Source organism: Antechinus flavipes, chromosome 3 (genome assembly GCF_016432865.1).
Source record: "Antechinus flavipes isolate AdamAnt ecotype Samford, QLD, Australia chromosome 3, AdamAnt_v2, whole genome shotgun sequence".
NCBI classification, from domain to species: Eukaryota; Metazoa; Chordata; class Mammalia; order Dasyuromorphia; family Dasyuridae; genus Antechinus; species Antechinus flavipes.
In genome coordinates this window covers 258,586,917-258,614,483 of record NC_067400.1, presented here as the reverse complement: position 1 = coordinate 258,614,483, position 27,567 = coordinate 258,586,917, and the positions used below count along the sequence as shown (strand labels likewise).

At 33.5% G+C, this 27,567-nt stretch overlaps 1 protein-coding gene across 1 annotated transcript in view; it reads right to left on the bottom strand.

Moving 5' to 3' along the window:
- Positions 1 to 27,567, bottom strand: part of EFHC2 (EF-hand domain containing 2) — a 220,451-nt gene that overhangs the window by 70,711 nt on the left and 122,173 nt on the right. Inside the window, exons 8-11 of the mRNA XM_051984989.1 lie at positions 10,964 to 11,129; positions 5,956 to 6,098; positions 3,252 to 3,448; positions 633 to 766 (exon numbers count right to left, since the gene is read on the bottom strand). Of these exons, the coding sequence (XP_051840949.1) occupies positions 633 to 766; positions 3,252 to 3,448; positions 5,956 to 6,098; positions 10,964 to 11,129 (640 nt within the window). The remainder of the gene's footprint in view (positions 1 to 632; positions 767 to 3,251; positions 3,449 to 5,955; positions 6,099 to 10,963; positions 11,130 to 27,567) is intronic.

Sequence of the window (27,567 nt, the reverse complement as noted above, 5' to 3'; positions counted from 1 at the left end):
ATGGATAGATGGATAGGTCACTTCATTTCTCCAGGAATCAGGAAAGCTTTTATTTTTATTTTCAATTATTTATTTGATCTTAATCTCAATTCCAGTAAAAATAAATAAATAAATAAATAAATAAAATAAAATAAAAAATTCATGACTTGATTTGAAAGACTTTTTTGCTTTAGTTTTTCATATATATATAATTTTCCCACCTTTACTTCGGTGATCTCTGATGTTTTTCTGTTGCTTCAATGCCATGACTTAGAAGAAGCTGTTGCCAGCTTGTTATTTCCTGTGTCTCTATATGAATTTTTTTCACATGCAATTCAATCAACTTTCTTAAATACCTATAGTGTGAAAGGTATTTTGTATGGTATTGAGAACACAAATATGAAAAATGGCAGCTTCTGTCTCACAGTCCAATATCTGATTATATCACATATATATGTGTGTGTGTGTGTGTGTATATATATATATATATATCAGGTATATCTTATATGAAAAATAGACCACATATGTAAAAAGAAAAGAAATGAAATGTCTCCATAAAATATATACAGACTCCAGGAAATAGTGTATTGTTAATGCATTCTAGGAAATCTTGAAGGAAAAGCAAAAAAGAATATGGTCTCCCACATTCTTACCTGAATGTTTCATAATCCAGCACTTTTGTGTGCTTAGGATCAGTGGCTGCAAAGACCAGCTTGATGTCTCTGGCACTAGGGCTCCCAATAGCTTTCAACTTTTTTAGGATAAGCTCAATGTTGCTCATAGGAAACTAAAAAAGAAAAAAAAATATTATACGTGTATTTAAATGTAAAGAAAAAAAACTTAGGCCAATTCTTCTGCTGATGTTAAGCAAATAAAATACCTATTCTTTTCTGTGACTGTAGACCTTCTAGATTATTACAATAAACAGATAAATCACAATGGTTAATACAGTCAGAATTTTCTAAAACAATAAATCTGTAAAATAAAAATCATTATTCTAGTCAATTCTTTAAAATCATAAAGTTTCTTATAAGATATTAAAAAAAACTAATAACATGATTTTTTTCTTAAAATATAAACTTTACATTGAAAAATAAGGGGGGAAAGTATAAAGCATTTGGTCATGGTAACACTAATATAGAAGATAAGATTATTTTAAACTAAGGTACAAAGCAGACTAGTTTAATTGAGGGCTAATTGAATCTGTATATTCAAGTTGTTGTTGACTGCTGCCACTGGTATGAAGTACTTCATGAGTAAAACCCACTTCAGTGAACTTTAACTTAAAAAGTCTTCAAAACATCACCTTACACAGCTACTCAAAATTTAAAATATAGCTCTTTTAATTTGTTCCACTAGATACTTTGTTGTCTTTAGCATAAAGTTCAATGACATATATTGAGCCTCTTCTTTTCCCCCACAAAGTCAAAGGCCCCTTTTTTTGATAAGCTCCTAAAGTAAATAATTTGTCTTACTATAGATTTGAGCATGATAAACATATGGCTTATTATCTAATTACTCAGCAGAGTAGGACAACTATTGCAATTAACTATGTTAGAGACCCCATGCCTGAATGAAACCAGAGAGTGTCCAATGGAAGAATTTTAATAAAACAGGAATCAGCCTTCCTTCCCCCACTTCCTTCATCACTCCTGCAAAACATCCCAGTGCATGTCTTGATTTATGTTTGTGTTTCTGTGTGTGATTCTTTGCAAGGGATCTATAGAATAAATGAGATAATACAAATTTGACAGGTAGATGAATAATTACTATTAAAAATGTCTTATGTCTATAAGATATAAGATAATTACATTATATGTTTATACATGTTTTTGAGTTATTTGCAAGACTGGCTAAGGAATCTAGAATAGTAGGCATAAAAATCTGCACAATAATATACTAAATTTCTCTTTCATATACTGAAATTTTGAAAAGCATGCATTTTAAGATGTTGTATAATCATTTAAAAGTATTTGTATCTTTTTTTTCCTACTGAGTATCCTTGCCATTTAGAAAACTGAGACCTCAGTGACTTGAAAAGAAAAGAAAGGAATACCAAGCTCAAATATCAGCTCTCAAAATCACAGTCTAAACTGTATATATACATGTTTACATGTTTATGTATGTTTATATATATGCAATATGATATTTTTCTATAATTTGCAGTCTAAATATTGCTGACAAAAAGATTTAATTTGCTGAGATTTATTTTAGCAACTTATCCCAGTGGAACATTTTAAGACCAGATGAGATAATACTGGAAGAATTTGCATCAAAATGCTACAGGAATATTATTGGACTCATGTAAAATTGTCATCAGGCCACTAGGTGGCACAGTGGATATAGTGCTGGCCTGAGTACAAATCCAGCCAACAACTAGTTGTGTGATCCTCGGCAAGTCACTTAACCCTGTTTATTCATCTGTAAAATGAATTGAAAGGGAAATATACCACTCCATGATCTTTGCCAAGAAAACCCCAAATGGAGTCATGAAGAGTTGAACATGACTGAAATGACTCAACAACATGAAGAAATTATAATCATTATTCTACTAAATAGATGATAATAAAATTTTATATTAAGATAAATTGGCAAAGAGTTCCTTAACTTTTCGTGTATACTTGCATGCTGAATTCTTCAATGAAAAGATATTATATGAACTCAATTTTAAAATTATCATTACTTAGAAATTCTATAATAAACTAAAAGCAGTCACATTCCTGTCTCTTTCTTTTGCTTTCCCCATAGCAACCTTCCTCTAATTCTTTCTAAACAGATAGCACTAATCTCTTCTTGGATTCATATTTTTGCTAATGCTCCAGGTGACCCTTGCTGTAAGACGTTGCAGCCATAACAACTATCAAATTCCAATATGACTTCTGTTTGGTTAATATCTAATTTTTTTTATTATTAGTATAAGCAAAATCGCACAATATATGCTGAAAAATTGTTTTGCTTTTCTAAAGTTGTTGAATCTCTTTGTGAAACAGTGTCAGTATCAACATAAAAACCAGGAAATTTGTTTGAACTGTGTGGTTTGTATTGCAAATATGATCTGCATTAATGATACTCAGAGGAATAAACAGACACAGACAAAGTAAACAAGATCTATCACTAAGTTATGGAGTTCTGTTATATATGCCAGGTTCTTATATAAAACTGGTGTTAAAATGAAGGGGTGGGAGAGGAATAAGGATGCTGTGGGATAAGGGGGAAAGAATTCAATTTGCTGAAAGGCAAAACAAGAAACTGAGAATGGAATACCTATTCACCTCATTTGCATGCTGTTCCATGTAGGAGAATGCATATTCATCACAGTTCAACAAAATAAAGTTGTGACCATTGAAGCAAACATGGGCACCAACAAACAGATCCCAAGCCTTGAAGAATTCAGAAGGCTCACTCTTAAAAAGTAACTGTCCAGGTTTCTTAACACGATCTCTTTCCAAGAATTTCCCACCAAGTATCCCTAGAGAAAGATAATGAATGACAAATGATTAGTTTTTGCTCTAAAACAAACAAAAAGCTTATGCCTTGCTTTTGTAAAAAGTACCTCACATTTCTATAGCATCTTCCAAAAGACCAAAAGATTGACTCAATACATCTTTGAGAAAGACAGAGTAATTAGCTTTTATTTAAGACCAGATAAGATAATACTGGTAGAATTTGCCTTGAAGCACCTCACTGTTGAAAAGAACCATGTCCATTACAACTGATCAGCACATAATCTTCTTGTTGCTGTGTACAGTGATCTCTCGGTTCTGCTCACTTTACTCAATATCAGTTCATGTAAATTTTTTCAGGTTTTTCTGAAGTCATCCTGCTCATCATTTCATATAGAACAGTAATATTGCATAACATTCATATACCATACCCTATTCAGCCTTTTCCCAAATGATGGGCATCCACTCAGTTTCCAGTTCCTTGCCACTACAAAAAGGACTGCCACAAACATTTTTACACATGTGGGGTCTTTTCACTTTTTTATGATCTCTTTGGGATACAGAACCAGTAGAGACACTGCTGGATCAAAGGGTATGCACAGAAAAACAAATAACTGAAAGTTGTTAAGACTTTACGCAATACAATGACCACTGATATGTACTGACATGCTACTGTGCTTCTTGTTACTGGCTTATGTGTTCACAGCTTTAACTATCTTAGCAGCTAAAAGTCCAAGAGTAGATAAGACATGGAAAATTATTTTGAATTTATAAGGATTTGCCTTAAGACCAGTGGTTGGTAGGAAGAGGTAATATGCTATGGTAAATAAAGAACCAGAAAGAATCAGGAAGAACGAGATTTATGTTGTATTTCTGACCTAAATAATTGGAAAAATATATTGCTCATGGGTAGGACAAGACAATACAATACAAATGACCACACTACCTAAATTAATTTATTACCAAGAGCAATTCAATCTCTTAGTGTCCCAGATCAATCTCTAGAAATAGTTGTTTAAAAGGAACTGACAATCGGTAAAGAGAGTTTCCATGCTATGAGCGCCATACCAGTGTCCAGATCCTCTCTGTCTACCCTCTCCCAAATAGATTCATTTTTGTGACCAATTGCTTCAAGATTAGCAACTTTTTTTGTTTTTGTTAATGATATACACAAATTTGCCTCAAGATTTGTCTTGGTACATTCTTCCCTTACTGAAGAAATCAAACTGAGGGAGAAAGCAACAGTTGGTAGCCTGCCCTAAGATAGATTTCATGCACTCCTACTCAGAATGGTGCAAACATATGTCTTTCTAGGTCAAGAAAGATGAAAGGCCCCCTCCACCTTGTTTAACTAGCAAACATTCATTAAGAGCTTACTATATGCCAGACACTGTGCCAAGTACTGGAGAAAAAAAAGAAAAAGGTATAATGGCTGTCATACTCAAGGACCTCAAAATTTAATCAGGAAATAATATGTAACATCGATACAGAGAAGGCTCTAGCAGCCCAGAGGACTTAAAAAGACTTTCTGTACAAAGTCTTGAGCTGAATCTTGAAAAGTCACAGTCTGATAATCAGAGAAGAACAAGTATAGTCTTCTAAGTAAGAAGAAAAGCGGGAGATGGTGCATGGAGGGAAGAGCTACCATAAAGTGCAAGGAATGGAATGATGTTTAAAAAACCTGGAAAAGTAGAAAGAGACTAAATGTAAAATGCTTTAGATGCCAAAGAGGAGAGTTAAACATTTGATGCAATGCTGAATATGGAAATATATTTAGAAGAATTGCACATATTTAACCTATATTGGATTGCTTGCTGTCTAGGGAATGGGGAGAGGGGCAAGAGAGTGAGAAAAATTTGGAACACAAAATTTTACAAAAGTGAATGTTGAAAATTATTTTTGCATGTATTTGGAAAAATAAAATACTGTTAAATGTATAAAATAAAATAAAATTCAAATTTAAAAAATGATACAAAAGGTTACTCTCTATCCTAGAAGCCAGAATATTTACCTAAACATAAAATTTCTTAAAATGTCTCAGAAAGTGAGGGAAAATATTTACAAAGCATATTAGAAAGAAAATAAATGCTAAGAAGAAGAAAAAAAAGAAAAAAATGTCAAGATCACATGCTGACATCTAGAGGATACAAATCAGGCATATTGATCAGCCTTCCTATATTTTAGAAAATGTCTCATCAAATGTTACTAAAAGACTTGTCAGTCTTAGATCCCTGGATTTCAAGGGCCAGCTTTGTCAGTTACTACTCTTCTCTGGATGGCACCATTTTGAACCACTATTTTCTTTCCTTTTCTTTCCTTATTTCTTTCTTTGGCGGCAATTGTTGGTGACTTGCCCAGGGTCAAACAGCTAGTGAGTGTCTGAGGCCATATTTGAACTTAGGTTCTCCTGCCTCCAGGGCCAGTACTCTATTCATTGTGCTATCTATCTGCCCCTCTGTTTTTCCATTATAAAATGCATGGGTTAGACTAGATAATTTTTCAGGTTTTTCTAGTTCTAAATCCAGTCTCTTACCTGAGTTTCTCATTCGAAGCTCATACACTGAAAGGGTATCATCACTGAGATAATACGAAATGATGAATCTCCGATCCTTATCAATACAATCTTCTGTGTCAAGTTTTGCAAGAAACCGAAGCACATGACTCTCAAGACCAAAACTAAACAGGAAGGGGAAAGGAAGACAAAATGAAGGTTTCCAACATTTTTACTTTTTTTCTTCTCTTAGATGTACTTAAACTCTTTCCATTATAAAATATTTAGTTGTATCTGAACGTGATAAAAGATAATCTTGCAATTTTAAAATGCAAAGTAAATTCTCCAAAGTAAACAAGAAAATACTAAAATGGGAAGGTTTTTAATAAGGTTCTAGATTTTCCAGGAGACTTTCTCCCAACATATAAAAACACATATTGTTGTCATGTACCTGAGACTATGGATATTAGTACCAATAAATGATTGTTGCTATTCAATTCATTTCAGTTGTGCTCGACTTTTCATGACTCTATCCAGAAGTTTCTTGACAAAGATACTGGAGTGGTTTGCCATTTCCTTCTCCAAATCATTTTACAGGTGAGTAAACTGAGTCAAACAGGGTTAAGTGACTCGCCCAAGATCACACAATTAGTAAATTTCTGAGGACATATTTGAACTCAGAACCTTCTAACTTCAGGCTCAGTAATCTTTTCCCTGCAGTGTCTAGCTGCCCACCAATAAAATAATGTCACCTAAATCAGAGAGGTAACATGGAATAGTGGAGAGGCTGGAAAGCTTAGAGTAAAAAAGACCTGGATTCAAATTCTTCTTCTAATAGTTATTATCTGTGTCATTCTGGGCTAATCTTTTAACTTTTCTCAATCCTAAGCAACTCTTAAGACTTACTTATTAAGCCATAAATTAGTTGTGAAGTGCACTAATATTGGAGGTTTTCATACCAGGCAGTCCCTATGATGAAAAACCATAAATCTTTTCCCATACAACAAGGAGTCATAAATCTAAAACTAGATAGGACTTAGAGGATATCTAATACAATATCTTACCTTTACAGATGAGGGAATGGAGGCTTTTATGACTAAAGTCATAAATGTAGGATTTTGAAGTTAATTTGACCTTAATTTCAAAATATTTTTTCCACTAAAACACAATCTAGATTTACATATCTGTGATGCACTAACCAAATCTGTAGATAGTTATTTCTCCTTCTCTAGCCAGCCTTTGGTCTCATCACAGATTCAAAAATAACATCTTATTTATATGTGTATCCATACCCAGCTCCCAAGTAAAGAGACTTCTCACTTAGTACTTAACATCCATGACATTTTGTGCCTCTGACATTTCATAATGTATATTTCTTATGTAGCATTTCCCACATATACAGATATGCCTCAGATTTTAAGTTTTTAAGGATGAAAATCACCTTATATTTATCTCTGTATCACCAAGAATCCTGAATATAACTTGCTCAATAAATGTTTATCAAATTTCACAATCCAAAGTAATAATTAATAAATAAATCTATAGATTATAATAAAGTCTCTAAATTAAGTTCTATTATTTTCCAAAATTGGACCAAGAGTTAAAATTAAGCAATGACTCCAAAACACAACTGTCTAGTTCCTAAGAAAACTAATCTAGGATTTATCTGCAGAAGTATATTTGTTGGCATCAACTAATGAGAAGTGTTTAAGGAAAGTGAATATTCAGTTTCATTACTAATGACTCAATCATAGGAGGTCTTTAATAATGAAAATCTAACTCTAATGGCACTGACGTATATTTTTTAAGCAATGTGTATAGCAACCTATAGCTCAGAGGAAGATAGAACAAAAATAATTCAGGTTTTGGAATGCAACTCCAATGCTCATTCTGCTATAAATCATTAAATGACTATCTTCTACCACATAGAACTTCTCTCCACCTAGCTTTAATAGCCCTCTATAACTTGGCTAAATTCCTCCCTATCTTCATTTTCTTTCCACTGTTTTTCCAAAAGAGACCCCCCCCCCCATTTTTATCAGGCCAAATAGCTTACTCTTCTTAATCATGCACATTCATATCTCTGACTGCCCTTATTGCTTCTATCTGCAATATCTCATCACTCTCCCTTTTTGCATATCCCAAATCCCACCTGACTTTCAAAGTCCAGATCAAGTCCTACCCATTCTGTTACACCTTGTATGACTGTACCTTTATGTATCTTCTGATTTCTCTAGTACTCAGATACTACCATTTAATTTAGCACTATCAGCTAGGTCAACTATGGGACATAATGGATAGAGTGTAAAGTCTGGAGTCAGCAAGGGTCATCTTCCTTTCTTCAAATCTACTGCCAGACAATTAATAGCTATAACCCCCTTGGCAAATCACTTAACTTTGTTTGCCTCAGTTTCCTCATCTGCAAAATAAGCTGGAGAAGAAAATGGCAACTTATTCCATTACCTCTACTAAGAAAACTCCAAAATGGGGTCACAAAGAGTCAAATGCATCCGAAAATGACTGAATAAAACAACAAAAATGTTTGTAAATACTTTCATATTGTTTGCTAGTCTACCATATACATTTGTTTTAGCTCAATTCCTGTTCCTTAGGGTCTGGAACCATATTTATCCTTATTAAAAAAAAAAAAAAAAGCAAAAGTACTTTTGGCAAGGTTTGGACTGACTGCTTTGTGAAGAAACTTAAGTTTGCTTAAGAACTGGGACTGTATTACTTCCCATCTTGATAAGTTTTCTTGAGATGGAGTTTTTCTCCAAAGCAAAAGTTTTTAAAAGTTCTCCAGAAGGAACACATAGAAGAAAGAGGATGACAGGATTTCTCCCTTACCACATAGAGTAGTAGCCATTTCAACACTGATAGTCAACTTCCCTCCTCAAAGCCTCTAAGGGGACTGAAGAGGCAAAGCTAATGGAGCAAAATATGAGAGTTTTTTTAAAAATATTCTAAGCAGCTAAAGAGTTTAGCTAGAATTCTGAGTGGGAAAAAAGATATTTTGTGAGAAATGTAAAGGAAATGGAGATCTTTCTTTATCCCCTTCCCCTATCCCATGAAGATGATAAATTCATCTTCATGAATCTGTTTCCATATCGGTTTACTGATATGAGTTGAACTAGTTGATCTCCCAAGATTTCTTCCAACTCAAAAGATTCTATGATTACCCTCAGCAGTAGATCTTCCTCAAGAAACCCTACTTTATGTCCAACTAAAATGCTATTTCCTTCAATTTTATTTCTCTCCAAACAACAATTAAAACTTTAAGTGATTTATTCTCTAATTCATGGTAAAGCAACATAGGATCTCATCGTATAATCTTATATCCAAAAGTATATATATATTTTTTAAGTTTGATTCATCCATTCACACCTTTGTTCTTCTTTTGTTAGAGCTTCTGTTTCTTAGGTTTTTACTGTTTTAAAAGTTTAGTTTATTCTAGTTTATGCATAGGACTTTTTGCTGAATTGTACTAGTAACTATAGAAACAGGGTCATAGGTTTGGGTGGAGCTTGATGGGAGCATATTCTGGACACAGTGATTGTGGACAGAATGAAGCAAAATTAGAAATGTCTGTACCTAAAGGACAAATACAAGTGATAGAATAACATTAATCTGTTAAGTCATAAATGTGGTTTTCATGACCATGTGTGGAATTATAAAAAAAAGAATTATGCTATTTATAATCAGAATTCTTTAAATAGTTTTGGTATAGTACAAACAAAATGAAAAAAAGAATGCCTTAAATTTAAAAAAAAAAATCTATTTCCCTGAAATCCAAAACCAACTAATTCACCAAGGAGAATTAATTTTTTCAACTTTCATTTTACAATAGGAACAATTTATTCCTCAAACTATGTCAGGTGACCATCCCTAAGAACAGTAATCAACTAATATATCAAAAGTACAATTCTCATTACGAAGCAAGAGAATTTTTCTAAACAAGTCATTATATCACCAAAAAAGTATAGAATAGAATTTATAATAAAATACCTTGTTCCTTTGTATAAGAGATTAAAATTGAAAAAGAGTTCAAGACAAGAATGCTTATGTAATTGCTTATCTTCATATCTAGACAATTTGTGTCAATTTACAGCAATTGTTAACCAAAAAGATATCAATCACTATGCACACATCTTTTTGTCATATGTACCTCAAAATATTGGAAAGCAGTATTCATGGATTGTGTCAGCCTTAACAAAATGAACCCAAACTTTAATTAAGTGCATACAACTGTATACAGAGCATCTGTTCTACAACTTAAAAGTTTTAGAGTTGTTTAATAGAAGAAATTGGACATATCTAAGATTACCTAGCCAATATCTGTCCAAAGAAATACTTGAATTCAGGTCTGATTCCAAAAGTGGACTTTTCTTTCTTCCAATCCCTTCCCACATTTCTTTTCTCTCTCTCCCTCTCTCTCTCTCTCTCTCTCTCTTTTTTTAACACAATTTTCCCACATATAGGACATTATAATCTTCAGGATGAGTACTATTCCTCACTAACCTATGATTATATACTTTTTTTCTATAATGCCTTCTGTCCTTGTAGAAGAACAAACCAGAGAGGCAATGGAAAACATTCAGTATATATAACTTTGGGGGCTGATTTTTCCATGAATTTTAGAAATGAGTTCTTAACATATAGACTATTTTTAAAAGAATTTGGGAGTATAAACAATTTCTGGATCATTGAACTCAATCAAAAAATTTTCTGATACTAAATAACACTTCTAAATCAATCAAATTTCCCTATAACATTTTCTAGGGAGTTTCTATCTTATGTGTTATATATGAGAAAATACCATCTAAGTTAGAGAGAACATTGACTTACTTTATGGGACTTTAACTGACATGTTAAAAATCGGGACTCATGCAAGAAAAAGTTAATTTGGGCTATTATCACAGCAACATTTCATTGGACTCTAAATTAGATAAACAGAGTGTTTGTCTTTAGTACATCATGTATATCCTAAATCCCAAGGAAAAAATTTAAAAATGATTTGTGACGGAAGGGCAGGGAACTTATGTTCAGATACCTATCTTTTTCCATAAATTTCTTGAAATCTTTCTGCGGTGGTTTGGGCATAAGTCCTAAGCAGGAACACAGAGAATCTTCTTCAGAGCCATATCCATGGTAGGGTGGAAATATCCTTTCAACTTTTGGAAGAGGGGGATTCTTGTAAGGAATTGGAGTGAAGTCCACTATGACAAAACATAGGAAAAGAAAGCATTTTTAGACATGCTGTGCAGATAATTGCCTAAAAGTTTTCACTCCTCTGATTATGGTCATTTTGAAGGATCTGCTATGTTTTAGGATGAACATGAAGATCTTTGTAGATTATTTTAAAATATAACAAAGCCCTGGGATGATATGTTTCAATAATGTTTGTAAAAACCACAAAATTCACAAAGTTGTCTATATATTCAAATAAGGAGAAAAGGTCTAAACAGCAAAAAAGTAAAATAAGCATTTATACTTTGTCATCACATGCTGATATTTAGATAAGATCCTTTTTATCTAGTTGTTTTTCCTCTAATTTACTGAGAGATATGTCTCAGTACATATGAAAATGTACTAAAAAATGTAGAAAATTTATCACCCATATCTACAGTTTTAACCTGTAATTTTATCCTTCTTCTGCATTCAACCAGAACTACTATATAGATTTAAAATCATTCACTAACAGAATTCCATTCAAAAAAAGGAATAGACTCAGTTTGCTTTCAATCTTTCCTTTCCCATCTCTTTTTCCATATATTACTTGAACTTCTTAAAAAGCCACATCAATCAATCAATCAACAAGGTCAGGCACTGTGCCAAGCCCTTCGGATAAGAAAGGAGAAGAAAGGGAAAACAGCCCCCTGCCCTCAAGGAGCTTACAAAGGGAAACACAACAAGCATATATATCAGATAAGAAGGTAAAGTTAGAAGGGAAGGCAAGAGCAGCTGGGGGCCTGAGAAAGACATCCTGTAGACAGCAGCATTTGAGCAAAATTTTAAAGGAAGCCAAGGATTCTGAAAGTCAGAAGTGAAGAGGGGGAGTTTTCCAGTCTGGAGGACATCCAGTACAAAAACAGGGACAAAGGAGGAGATGGTATATGAGAAACAACATGTAAGCCGATAGGGCTGAAATATAGGGGGGTAAAAATAGTTTTGCAATAATTTTGGAAAGGTAGGAAAGGGCTAGGTGAAAAGTTGTCTAAATGTCAGAAATTACAATGCTAAATATATGATCCTAAAATAGAGAACCAGTAAATTTTTTGAGTTTGGAGGAACTTGGATATAGTCAGTCCTATAATTGGGAAAAATCATTTTGGCAACCATGTGGATGATGGATTCCAGTGGGGAAAGATGAGGCAAGGGACCAATTAGGTTATTGCAACAGCCCAGAGTAAGAGGTGATGACAGCATGAACTAAGGAAGTGACTATATGAATGGAGAGGAGAGAGATCATACATGAGAAATGTGTGGATACAGAAAACAATAAGATTTGGCAACTGATTGACAATGTCAAGAAAGTGAGGGTGAAGGCTCAAGGTTACTAACACCAACTATGTCAGTCTGGACAGTATGTTTGTGTGTATGTGAAAATTATATTATTTATCTTATATTCATAACATATTTATATATAAATGCTTATTAGAGAATTATTATTAAATTATTTAATATATTATTAGAGAAGACAGTAATAGGGGAAGTTTGCAAGAAAAAATGTCTCAATTTACCATTTCATTTCACTCCCTTAATTAAAAGACCACTTTCTTTATGTGAATTGCTACACTAGATTCCTCCTTAAAATTACCTTAAAAATTAAAATGATTTTAAAATTGTACTGCAATTCAACTAAGATGTTATGGATTTTTTTAAGTTTGAAAATTGCCAGCTGTTTGCTCTCTCAAAAGAAATGAGTTTGTTTTGAGTGGTATATAATGTTGCTTTCATTTATTTGTTCTTAGTCTGTGGGAGAGGGAAGGAATGAGCAGAAAGAAGAAGGGAGTGAATTGGTAATAATTTTTTTTATGGTCAGACAACTTTTAGGCAATTATCTGCACAGCATGTCTAAAAAGTAAATGCTTATTTAAATAAATAGAAGGTAATAATACTGTGCATGTTCACATAGCACTTTTATGTTTTACAAAAGCTTTTCTCACAACCACCATAGGAGGTAGGCAGTGCAAATATGATTCCTCATGTTACAGATGAGAAACTATGGCTTACAAATGACCACAGTTATAGCACTATTAAGTGGCAAAGTGGCAAAATAGGGTTGCCTATTGTGTTTTATCTACATTATTATGCCTACCACAGAATGATGACTGGCATACTATTCTTCAAAGCATTGCTTATTCTAAACCTTTATACTTTATAATTCTTTCCTGCAACGATTAATGAATTAATGAGAGGGGATCCGTTCATGTACATATTTCTTCTTTCTTTGTCAAAGTTCTGACAGAGAATAATAAAATTTAAACACATATTTCTAAAAAGTGGATACTTTCTTTTTTTTATCTTTTAATAGATCTGTCACTACAGCTCAAAAGCCTACAATTTGGGGGTCATTTATAATTTTGGTACAGATTTTTTTTCAACTTCTATCTCTGTTTGGATCATGCCAGTGTCCTGTGTTTGAAATCTTTTTATACATTTTTATGTAAGAGCCTGGTCCCCCATCCTTTCATTAACAGAAATTGTTCATAGAAGAAATACTAGAGGGAAGAAAACATTCTCAAGAAAGAACCATCTATTATTTCTCCCTACACAGAGCTACCAACAGGGACAATTAACTAATGTAATTTCTTGTTGTTGTTATTTGACCTTCATTCTCAAAGAGGATCAAGACCTCAGGGCGGTGAAGGCAAGACCTACAAGTGAGTTGGATTTAAGTGAGGAAGGGCTGAGCAAGGTCACGTGGCTCACTTTCCCTCCAGAGCCATCTGTGGCAAAACATAGATCGAGACAACTGGGGATGGCCCGGGATGCAGTGGAAAACCTTGACCTTTTTAAGCTAAAGTCTTCAGGTCTCAGTTTGACTGAGGCTGTACCCATTCAAATGATTAAAGCTAGACAGCAATTAAGGCAAAGAATTTCCTCTTTAGCTAGCATATGGTAAATGTGATTTTTAAGTCTCAAATACAATTTAGGTTTTTTTGCGGGAAAAGTTGGAAAGGTATAAAAAGAAAGGCTTTTGATCTGTCCTTAACTATTAAGAGAGTCAGATTATTCCAAGTAAAAACAATGGAGCTGTCAGTTTCCCTTTTATACAAGCATGTGTTAAATTTTTACTATGTGTGTTAGAACTTTGAAAATGAAAGAAAAAAAATTTATACAAGTGAATTGTTAGCATTTGAGGGAAAGTATTATGAAATTTTCCCCCCTGAGGCAATTGGGGTTAAGCGACTTACCCAGGGTCACATGAATGTTAGGTGTTAGCTAGGAAGTGTTGAGTGGCTGAGAACAAATTTGAACTCCGGTCCTCCTGACTTCAGGGCTGGTGCTCTATCCACTGTGCCACCTAACTGCCCCAGTTCTATGAAATATTAAGGCATAGGGGAGATTGGGGAGGAGGATTCGATGTTCAAAACTGCATCAAGGAAAAACCTTGTAATTTGACCTGCTGTTTGTTGTTGTATTTTGAGCCACCAGGGAAGTTAAAAAAAAAAAATTCTGCTTATGTAATTACAGAAGATTATTTGTGTTAAAAATCATCAATCACTACAGCAAGAATTCCTACTAATTCTCTGTCTGTCTTTCTGTCTCTCTGCCTCTCTCTCTCTCACATACATACACACAGGAGTGTTGTTTTGAACCATTATTTCTCGGAGACCACCTTTAGAATGGGGGATGGAGAGACGGCTAGAAATGCATCATGGTTCGTAGGAAATGAGTAACAACTACAAAAAAAAAAAAAAAAAAAAAAAAAAAAGTCCTCGATAATAACTGAAGGTATATTCTTCAACACAAAACACACCATTCGAAACTCTGGGACAGTTGTGGGCTGAACTGCAACCTAATCAAACATACATTTTATAACTCCAAAAGAATAATGAGTTTTGTTAACAGGTCATTTTCTCAACTACAATTTCTTCGTAGCAGCATTTATTCAACCGAAAAAACATTGTTTGGTACTTTCTTGCACTCCAACAGTGCCACCTAGTGCCCTCACAATGAGGAAGGGTTTCATTTTACTATTCTGATTTCTCAATATCATATTTCTATTTTAACATTTTTGACCCAAAGAGTGCAGTCTTAACCTGTATTTTCCTAAGAAATTCTAATAAATTCACGAAGCCATGGGAGTTCAAATGAACAACTAAGATTCCATTTTGAATTGCCATAAAATTCAAGTTTTCAAGCTTTGGCACTTTAACCTTCCAAATACAATTTCAGCATCCACAATTCCCTAATTTTCCCTTACAATCATCTTACTGGAGCAAAATTCTACTGGATTCTGGAATTCTAAATGATTTAATACCTCCAATATTTCATCCACACTTATGGAGATTTTAATAAGAACTTTTTAAAGTTAAAGATATCTTTACATATTTACTAAATCTTTTTCCAAAAATAATTTCAAACTAGATATAAGTCTAAATTTTTTTTCCCAATAATCTGTGGCTTCCCAATCAGGGATAGCTGGTAGGAAATGCTTTCAGAATTCAACAAATATCTAATGTGGAACTATAATAAAAATGTTTTTCTTTTTCTTCTTTATTTTTAATACTAATTATTTATTCTAAACTTTCTTTTCTTTTTAAATTGAAATCTAAATTCTCTTTCTCCCTTTTAGCACTCACTACTCACTGAGAGGACAATCAAAATGTTATCAATTATACATATGAAATCATATAATACATATTTCCATACTAGTCACATAGAAAAAATTAAATTGAGAAAATTATATTCAATTTGCACTCAAAGTTCATCAGTTTTCTCTCTGGAAGTGGACAGCACTTTTTCAACATGAGTCCATTGGGCCTATCTTAGATTATTGTATTAATTAAAGTTGCCAAGTACTTCACAGCTGATCATCATTACAACATTGCTGTTATTATGCAAAATGATCTCCTAGTGCTTCTAACTTTACTTTTAATGAGTTTATAGATATCCTGCCATATTTTTTTGTGAAACAATTCTACCTTATCATTTCTTATGGCACAATAATATTCCATCACAATCATGTGCCATAGGTTGTTCAGCCATTCCAAAACTGATGAGTTTCCCTCAATTTCCAGTTCTTTGCCACCACAATAAAGAGCAGCTAAAAATATTTTTCACATGTAGACAGATCTTGTTGAGACAAAGGATCACCACTGACACAAAATGAGTCCCAATTTTAGTCTTTTGGCATAGTTCCAAATTGTTCTCCAGGTTCGAACTATTCATAACTCCACCAGCAGTCTATTTTTTCAGTCTTTATTTTTCCTCATCCCTTCCAGTGTTTATCATTTCTGATTAAGTGTGGAGTGGTGCCTCAGAGTTATTTTAATTTGCATTTCTCTAATCAATAGTGATTCTGAGGACTTTTTAATATAACAATAGAAATCTTTAATTCATTCTTTTGAAAACTGCTTGTTCAAATCCCTGAATGGTTTACCAATTAGGAAATGGCTCATATTTTTTAATAATTGACTCAGTTCTCTCTATATTTTTGAAAAATGAGGCTTTTATCAGAGAAACTCATTGTAAAAAAAATTTTGAAACCATTTCTTTGCCTATGGCATCTTTTATCAAGATGTCCTTTCCCTAATTATCTTTTTAAATTAGGTCTATTTTGGCTTTTATTTTGTCTGAGATGATTGCAACTCCTGCCTTTTTTGCTTTCATTAATGTATAATTGATTCTATTCTAGAGTTTTATTTTAACTCTGTGTCTGTTTCAAATATTTCTCTTGTAAACAACATATTGTTGGATTCTGGTTTCTAATCCATTCTGCCATCTGCTTCCATTTTATGGGTAAGTTCATCCCAGTTACATTCACTGTTAGAATTATTAATAGTATATTCCCTCCATGGTATTTTGTCTGTTATTCTTCTCTCTATATTCTTTCCTGTTCCTTCTCAAAAATCTAGTTTTACTTCTGATCACTGCCTTCTTAATCTGCCCTCCCTTTTGTCACCTTTCTTCCATCTTTTATCCCCTTCCCTTCCTATTTTCCTATTGGGTAAGATAGATTTCTGTACACAACTGATTTTGTGTGTGTAATATTTACCACACACACACACACACACACACACACACACACACACCAATTCTGAACCAATTCCAATGAAACTGATACTTAAGCATTTGCCACCTCCCCCATTTCCCTCTCATTTATAAAAATTCTTCTGTTTGTACATCTTTTACATGAGAAAACTGTTCCCCAGAAAACTGTTCTCCCTGTCCCCTTCTCCCCAGTGCATTCCTCTTTTTCATCCCTTCATTTTTTAAATATCATCCCAGCATAATTAAATTAGACTCGGGCCTTTTGTTTTTGTAGAATCATTTGAACTGCCCCAATAATGTTAAAGTTCTTAGAAGTTACATGTATTATTTTCCCATAAAGGAATATAAATAGTTTAATGGAGGCTTTTGTGATTACTCTTTCATGTTTACTTTTTATGCCGCTCTTAAATTTTGTTTGAATGTCAAATTTTCTATTTAACTCTAATCTTTTCATCAAGAATGTCTGAAAGTCTTTTATTTTATTAAATATCCATTTTTGTCAGAAAGGATTATACTCAGTTTTGATGGGTAGGTTATTCTTGGTTGCAATTCCATTTCCTTTGCCTTTCAGAGTATCATATCTCAAGTCCTCTATTCTTTTAACATGAAGCTGCAAAATCTTGTAGAAGCCTCTGCATCTAAAATATCAGGGCAATTTCCCTTTATAATTTTTTGAAATATAATGTTTAGGCTCCTTTTTTTTTTTTTTTAATCAAGGCTGTCAGATAGTCCAATAATTCTTTTTTTTCCAATAATTCTTAAATTATCTCTCTTTGATCTATTTTCCATGTCATTTGTTTTTCATATATTTCACATTTTTTTCCTATTTTTTTCTTTTGCCTTTGTTTTATTGTTTCTTGATATGTGGAGACATTAGCTTCCACTTGTCCAAATCTAATTTTTAAGAAATTAAGAATTTTCGGTGAGTTTTTGTTCCTCTTTTATTATTAGGCCAATTCCATTTTTCAAGGTATTCTTTTCTTTATTTTTTGGAGGCCTTTTTACCAGTTAATTTTTTTCATATTTTTTGTGCATTACTAGGGTTTTTTTCCCAATTTTTCCTCTACCACCCTTATCTCTCTCTTTAACTTTTCTAGGAATTCTAGTTGGACTTGTGTCCAATTAGCAATTTTCTTGGGGGGAAGGGAGCTTTGCTTTTAGCTGTTTTCATATTGTTGACATGTTCTGAGTTTATATCTTAGTTTTCCCTCTCACCACAGTAACTTTTTTTTATGGTCAAGTTCTTTTTTTGTTGTTGGCTCATTTTTTCAGCCTATCAATTTTGAATTTTTGTTAAAGTTAGTCTTGATTCACCTTGGGAGTGGGAGGCACTGTTCCAAGCTTCAGGCTTTTTTATGCTGACATTTTCAGAACTAGTTCTTTAAGTCTTAAAGATTTTGGTGCTTTTAAGATAATGTGACCTTTTAAGAAATATGATCACTTTTCTCTTGATCTGTCTGTGGTATTTACTCAGGAAAGGCCTCTGCTTCCCTATGACTACAAACACTAGTGCTTTTCTTGGCTCTGAAACTGTGACCAAGTCCCCTGCTCTCCTGTAGCTACAAATGCTACTGCTCCTGTTTGCCTTGGAACTGCAGTCAGGATCCCTGCTCCGTTGTGATCAACTACAAGTGTTTCTCTCCACTCTAGAACTGCTTAAAAGTCAATAGATGGGATAACCAGTGCCAGCTACAGCTAGTGCTAGCAAAGGTCCTCTATAAAGGGCTGAAACTCTTAAAAGGTGTGCTTTAATCAGACAACTGAGCACTTAAGGCTAATTACCTATTGCACAATAACTCTATTAGCATATGTTTGGAATTTCTCTTCTCTCAGTTAATGCTCATTCAATGGTTGGGGTTAAGAGAATTGTAGATAATGATTAGGGGTGGAGTGAGAGAGGCAAGAGAACTTCACTTGGCTGCAGGAGGAGAAGGAGAAAAGTGTGGAGATTCTGGACTCTAGAATCAAGAAGGAATCCTTGTCAAAACTCCTAGCAGTTTTGTCCATCTCCTTCACTTCTCCCCCTGAAGACCAAAGACTTTTGCTTATTCTGACTCCGGCTATTCTTGAGGCCTCAAGGGAGCTAGCTTGGATTTTACAGTCCTCTATAATTTCTTTCTGACCAGTTATTTGACTCCTTTCCTGTCTCTGGCTGAGATCTCCTGAATCTACTGTTACTAATGTCATTGTCATGGGAAACTTTAAATTCTATCCACTTTTGATCCTGTTGAACTATGGACTATCCCACACCCTAGGATGTTACAGATTTGTTTTTCAACCTCCTACATTGTCTGAGGCTGTTAAAAATATCTCACTCAGAACTTTTACTGCTGTGTCACTCCAAACTTCTATTTAAGAAGCTATGTTATAACTAACATTTGGAGGAGAATGTTGGGAAAATTCAGCTGGGTTGCTGCCTGTGTTGTGCCATCTTGATTCTCCATGATAAAATATTTTATAATCTTCTTTTGGAACAAATAATCATAGAACTTTATAACTGAAAGGGACCTTACAGATTATCAAATCTAAATCTCCCATTTTACAGATGAGTAAATTGATATCCTGAGAGGTTAGAGAATTTGTATCAATTGATAAGACTATTGAAAGTAGAATTCAAGAATGCCTGTTAAGGAATATTTTTACTAGACATTGATATTTGACTATTTGATGAATTCATGGCTTTTTAGATATGACTACTTGCTTTACTATTTTAGCATGCTCCCCTCTCTAAACCTTTATTTTCTCTGTGATTCTTTTCCATTAATCCCTCATGAAAAATCCATCCAATACACTGGAGGCCTACCTCTGATTCTTCTGAAATTTTCCAAGAACTCAATGTGCCTTTTGGACTAGTTGTCCTTTTCTCTTTCTTTTTGCTCCATGACCAGTCTATATTTTTTCTGATTATCTATGTCTTTTATACTATTTCTCTTGTATAAATTATTTGATCAAAGTAAAAATTCTCTAGATTTCTCAAAACATTTTTGAAATACATAGAATGCAAGAATATTGAAATAAAGATGTAATTTTTTCCAATCCAATTCCATGGATCCCCTAAAATCTAATCATGGACCCCAGGTCAAGAAACTCTGATTTAGTCCAACCTATATCTGAACATATTATCCTACATTTCTTGCTTCCAGCATGAGGAGCTTAGATATTACTATAATTATTTCCATATGTTCCATTCAATTCTATTTAACTGAACTATTCAAACATTTATGAAATCAGCATGAACAGTTTTCTTATTAGTTAAGCCCATTTGAATATATGAGTTGAGTAAGAAAGCCACATCAGTCAAGGTGGTTAATAAACATTTATTTAATGCTTTACTTTGTGCCAGATACTGTGCTAAACTCTAAGAATTGAGGAGTTAACTTCAAAAAATAGAAAATTTTAGACTGTTTTTTTTTCTTTTGTTTGAATTTTAAAACATTTTATTCTATCCCCATTACATGTAAATTTTTTGATATTATTTCTTCACTGAGGAAGCAAGCAATTTGATATAGATTGTGGGTGTGCAGTCATCAAAAACTTATTAATCATGTTGTGGGAAAAAAACAGACAAAAATCCTCAAGAAGAATAAAGTTTAAAAAATATGCTTTGATTTGCATTCAGAGTACGTCAATTCTTTCTCTGAAGGCAAATATTACTTCTCATCATGAATCCTTCGGAACTGTCTCAGGTTATTACACTGTTGAAAATACCTAACCCAGTTGATTATCATGCAATATTGCTGTTACTTTGTATGATATTTTCCTGGTTCAGCTCAATTCATTTTGCATCAGTTCATGTAAGTTTTTTTTTTTCAGATTTTTCTAAAAGCATTCTGCTTGTCATTCCTTATAGTACAATAGTATTCCATCACAATCATAGATCAGAATTTGTTCAGCATTTATGAGTAGACTATTTTAACTAAGATCCCTTTTGTTTTGATTGCAAAGAATATTTACTATACTACTTGAATCATTTTAGATTAATCATTTAACAAGATAGTTAATCCTTTTCTTTCTTCTCTTGACTCCACATACTTAAAGCCACTGCAGGTTTTCCAACCATACTCAGAGAATTGGAAGAAAGAAAGGAAGGAAGTAAGGAAGAAAAAAAAGAAGGAAGGAAAAAAGGAAGGAAGGGAAGGAAGGAGGGAGGGAGGGAAAAAATGTCCTAGATTTACAGTGGTTCTCAAAGTATGGTCTAGAGAATCCTGGGGATCTCTGAAACCCTTTTAGAGGGTCTACAAATTCAAGAATGGTTTTTATTTCCAATATGGTAAATGTCTATAAATATAATCCAGATAAACAAAAACGCTTTGGAGAGATCCTCAATAATTTTTAATAGGATAAAGATACTGAAAACAAAAGTTTGAGAACCACTAGACCTATTCTAGGACCTATAATATAGCATGAGACTGAGGGGTAGATAAAAGGGAAGATGTCTTAACAATAGAGTCTGTTAAATACTAGACTAGGATACTATGGTAAGGGAAAGGATAAAGCCGTATAATTTTCTACTATGGGAATCTTTTAAAATGTAGTAGATTTTCAACTGAATGATTAAATGTATCTATTCTATAATCTCTGACTTCTTCTATATTTCTGTGTCATAGATTTCTCTTTTTCCTATTTCCAATCTCCTTTTGAATTTTTCTTCCTTTTCATTTTTTCTATCTTTTCTCAACACTACTACCAACAAAAATGTGTGGGGGGAATATTTCAAGATATCACAAAACTAACATTCCTTCACAGGGGCTTACTAAATGCTCATTCAATAAATGAATTTTAAAAAATGAATGGATGGTGTTCTTATTAGCATTCTTAAATATTGCTCCTGTACCATATTGGAAAAGCACTGAATAGTGCTGGCTGTCTGCATTTGTGTTGACTTCTTCCTCTAATGATTGACAGGAAATGCTATTTCCTGTGGTGCTAGATAGGAGTGATGAAAGAGAATCAGGATTCCATTGAGATAAGGAGCATGAGGTAGTAGAAAGTGGCAGGGAGATTATCTGCAGACTAGTTTGGACCTGAAGAGAACTGAAGAGAAGCAATAAAATTTGTCAGTTCTGAACTGATCAGGACCAAATGAGTAACTCTACTAAAAGTTACATGGAAAATAAGAATGTCAGAAAAAATATATAATTAACAATCAATGACTTTATTAATTTAACCATATCATAAACTAAGGAAAGGAAACAAAATTTCCAGATAAAAATTTTTTACTTCTAATATATGTAATATTTTCTATTAATTATAGAAACCATTAAGTGTGATATTTTCATGTTATCTGAAATGTAAGATAGTCAAAGTAACTACAAGATACACTTTTTTTTCATTTTTGGTTCGTGTTCATGATCTTTAAGCTATATTGTCTTTTGTGAAAAATTAAATTTTATATGAAAAGAAAGAAAATTTAGCAAGAAATTACACTCTAATGTTCACATTTAAATGTATAGAGACTTTTAGTTTGATACCTTAATCCAATAATTACATATGTATAGATATGATTTACATATGAATATATAGAGTTTATATAAAATTTGTACATATATTTATGTAATAATTAATATGTAATATATATCTTAAAGGTAACCCAAATACTAATTTTTTAATTCCCAATAAAACTCTAAATTATAAAAATGGACACTTTATACCAAATTAGTAATTTAACATAAAGATTCAATGTGGCTTTTTCAAATTGTAGCCCTATGTCAAGGACCTATTCTGCAATGATGATGAGCTTTATTTTTAGGAACATAATCTATACAAAGAGTTGAATCAGTTTTTAAGTCTGTGCTGAGGTCAATTTAAAAAAGTTTTATCCATAAATAAAATTATGAAAACTTAAATTCTACTTAGCATATTCAAAATAATGCAAAGATAAAGATATTCATTTAAATAACAATAAATAGCTAGTTTTCCCCTGAATTTAGTTAGTTAAGAGAACATATGGTTAAAGGGTGGTATCTGAGAATAGGAGTTAGTTTCTGGACCACAGTTTTAAATACAGGAATGATGATCCTTTAGAAAAAGATAGATTGAACCAAAAGAGGGCTTGAAAACTTGAGAATCTGATTTAGAAGGCTTTATGCTGAAAACAGATGGAGAGGTGGGGAAAAAACTACCCATATAAATCTGCTATAATGGATACAATGGATAATTGTAAGTAATCCAGTGGATCAGTCAAGAAGACCAGTAATTGATAAGGCTCAAGGACAAAGGTAATAATTAAAATCTTGTTTTTCATTTTCTATGCACAATTGCATATAATATGGGTTAAAATAACCTTTTTGCCACTTTGAACACTATTGCCTATTCTCAAGATAAGCTCTCCTTTGTGTTCCATGATATTGTTCTTGCTTAGTTTTGCTCCTCTCTGACCATTCTAAATCTCTTTTATTTACTCATTCTTTTTTCCAAATATCCCTATCAAGTAGGGCTTTTCCTAAGATATTATCATAGATATTCTTTCTTTTTACTCTCCATAGTTTTTCCCTTGGACATATGATCATGTTCCTTAAGGAAGGAAGGAAGGAGGGAGGGAGGGAGGGAGGAGGGAGGGAGGAAGGAAGGAAGGAAGGAAGGAAGGAAGGAAGGAAGGAAGGAAGGAAGGAAGGAAGGAAGGAAGGAAGGAAGGAAAGAAGGAAGGAAGGAAGGAAGGAAGGAAACGGGAAAGGAGAGAAGTGGGGGAGGAAGAAAGGAAGGGGGAAGGGGGAAAGGAGAAAGGGGAGAAGGGGAAAAGAAGAAGGGGGAAGGGGGAAAAGAAGAAAGGAAGGGCAGAAGGAGGGAAAAAGGGGAAGTGGAGAAGGGGGAAGGAAGGAAGGAAAGAAGGGAGGAAGGAAGGAGAGAGGAAGGAAAGAAGGAAGGAGGGGAGGAGGAGAGGAAGAGAGGAAGGAAGGGGGGAAATGGGAAGGGGGAAGGGGAGAAGAGGGGAAGGAAGGAAGGAAGGAGACAAAGGGGGAGGAAGGGGGAAAGGGAAAAAGGGGGAAAATGGGAAGGGGGCAAGGGGAAAAGTGGAAGGAAGAAAGGAAAGGAAGGAAGGAGGGAAGGAAGGGGGAAGGAGGGGAAGGAAAAAAAGAAGAAGGTGGAGGAGAAAGAAGGAGGAGAAAAAGGAGAATGACAAGAAAGAGGAAAAGGAAGAGGAGAAGAAAGAGAAGAAAGAGAAGAAAGAAAGAGGAAGAGAAGAAAAAGAAAGAGAAGAAAAAAACAATCCTGACTTCAGTCCTTGACAAAATTCTGAAATGTATTATTAAAAGAATGATTCATGGGCATTTCCAGTGGAAAATGATGATCATTAAAAAGCAGTTTAACTTTCACAAAAAATGACTTCATTTCTTTTTTTTTTTTTTTTAACAATTACTGACTATAGTGATAAATTCAAGGGAATGGCATAAGGGCAAAGTGCAAATTATTTGGAAAAAGGATTAACTTTGAATCAATTTCATTTTGTAATAGCATAATAATCCATGTGCTCTTCTACTGAATTAAAATATCTCACTTTAGGTAAAATTATATTAGTAATAAGAATAATAGACAGCATTTATATAGTGCTTGATATGTGCCAGCTACTGAGCTAAGCACTTCACAAATATCTCACTTGTTTTTCCCAACAACTCTGGAAAGTAGGTGCTTATAACCATCCCCATTTTACAAATGAGGCAACTAGATTAAGGAAACAAAGGTTAAGTAATTAATGCAAACATACATAGCTGGGAAATGTCTAAAGTTGGATTTGAATGCAGATCTTCCTGATTCCAGACCATTGAGGCAACTAGTTGATTTCCATATTTTAAGTTAAGTGTTAGGTGAGTGAGAGATTTCATGTTAAAAATATGCTTCATTGCTCTCTTTTGTTATATTTTGAATTCTGTAGTTTTTAAGAACAGTTATTACCAGAAGAAACATGCAAAAATTGAAGCTCTTAAGGAATATACTCCAGTGACTGCTAGAGATATTGCAACAGGCACTGGAGTGATTAAAATCAAATATTTTAAAAATCATTCAAGGAGGGGCAGAGCCAACATGGCACAGCAAAGGGGGGGAGGGGAAGATTCACTGAGCTCTATCCCCAGAGTGCTCCAAATTCCTTTAAATAATAACTCTAACAAATTTTGGAGTGTCAAAAACCACAAAAAGACATAGTAATTTTCTAATCAATGACAATTTAGAAGATCAGCAAGAAAGATCCATCGGGGTAAGAGTCCAAAGCACATTCCAAGTGCACAGTTTTGGTGCAGCCCTAACCTCAGCTATAGTCACAGCCCCAATACTAACAAAGCAAGAACAGGCATCTGAATCAGCAGCAGCACTGGCCTCTCAGCCTAGAGACACCAAAGATGACTTGGAAAGTCGACAGAAATGGTTTGTCAGTAAGATGAGAGGGCCTTGAAAAACCAGAAAATAAGGAGTGAGCCTAGATGGCAGTGGTGGCTGCAGCTTCCAGAGACCTCATCCTATAGAAAATCTCTTTATTAGCTAGCATTGAGGAAAGACTGTTGCTTTAGCACACTAGAGCTTACAGCTACAGTGAGGCAGGTACACTCTTGACAATTCCAGAGCAGAAAAGAGTGCTTGTGATCCTCTACAAGAATCTCTGAAAATAGTTTGAGACAGTGCACCCTCCATCCTGGAAACAAAGCCCTATTTGTTGGGTTTTTTAAAATAGCTTTTTATTTTTGAAATATATGCAAAGATAGTTTTTAACATTCACCTTTGCAAAACTATGTGTTCCAAAATTTTTCCCCCTCCCTTCCCCTCATCTCTCCTAGACATCAAGTAATCCAATATATGTTAAACACTTGAAATTCTTTTATCCATATTTCCACAATTATCATGTTGCACAAGAAAAATCAGATCAAAAAAAGAATTAAAAAATTAAAAAGAAAACAAAAAACAAGCAAACAACAACAAAAAAAATAAAAATACTATGTTGTGATCCACATACATTCCCCATAATCCTTTTTCTGAATGCAGGTAGTAGAGCCTTACTTTAACAAAGATTTAAAAGCTGAGTAATGGGCTGGGAAAATGAGCAGACTACAGAAAAAGATTCTGACCATAGAAAGTTACTCTGGTGACAAGAAAGATCAAAATACACACTCAGAAGGTGATAACAAAGTCAAACTCCTACATCCAAAATCTCCAAGAAAAATTAAAATTGGTTTCTGGCCATGGAAGAGCTCAAAAAGCTCTTCAAATCAAGTAAGAGAGATAAAGAAAAAAAATTGAGGAGTGAATTGAGAGTGGTACAAAAGGAAATTTAAAAAGGTAATGAGAAGAGAAATGCCTTAAAAAGTAAAATTTGACAAATGGGAAAGGAGATACAAAACTGAGGAAAATAATTCCTTGAAAATTAGAATTAAGCACATGGAATCTAGTGATTTTATGAGAAATCAAGAAACAATAAAACACAAGCAAAAGAATGAAAAAATAGAAAACAATGTGAAATGGTTGTAAAAATAACTGGAATGGAAAATAGATCCTAGAGAAATAATTTAAAAATTATTCATTCACCTGAAAACCATGATAGAAAAAAGAGCCTAGATATCATCTTTCCAGAAATTATCAGGGAAAATTGTCTTGATATTCTAGAACCAAAGGATAAAATAAAAATTGAAAGACTAAACTGATCACCTCCTGAAAGAGATCCCAAAATGAAAACTCATAGGAATATTATAGCCAAATTCCAGAACTCCCAAGTCAAGGAGAAAATTTTGCAAGCATCTAAAAAGAAATAATTCAATAGTGGAGCCACAGTCAAATAACACAAGACTTGGAGGCTTCTACATTAAAGGATCAGAGGGCTTAGAATATGATATTCCAGAGAATATCCAGGATTACAAACAGGATTCATCTACCCAGCAAAATTTTAGGGAGAAAGATGGATATTCAATGAAATAGAGGACTTTAAAGCATGATGAAAAGATAGAATAGAGAATTAGTTTTCCAATACAGGACTCAGGAGAAGCATAAGGAAAGGAATATTATAAGGGACTTAAGATTTATCTATTTGCATTTCCACAGGGGATGATGATAATTGTAACAGGGTGAAAGGAAAGAGAGAATAGACTAAATGAGGGATACAGTTAGCAATAGTTAAGTGTGAAACAAACTTTAAGCAAGTTTTTCTGATGAGAGCTTCATTTCTCAAATGTATATAAAACAGTCAAATTTACAAAAGAAAACCTATTCAACAATTGATAAATGATCAAAAACTATGAATTACATCCAAAGGGCTATAAAATCATGCATATTTTTTTATTTAACAATATCTCTACTAGGCATGAATTTCAAAAAAAATTTTTTTAAGGCAAAAAGGTCTATTTGGACAAAAATATTTATAGTAGCTCTCTTCTTAGAGCAAAGAATTGGAAATTAAGAGATGCCTATCAATTGGGAAATAATTGAATAAATTGTGGTATATCGTTATGAAGGAAT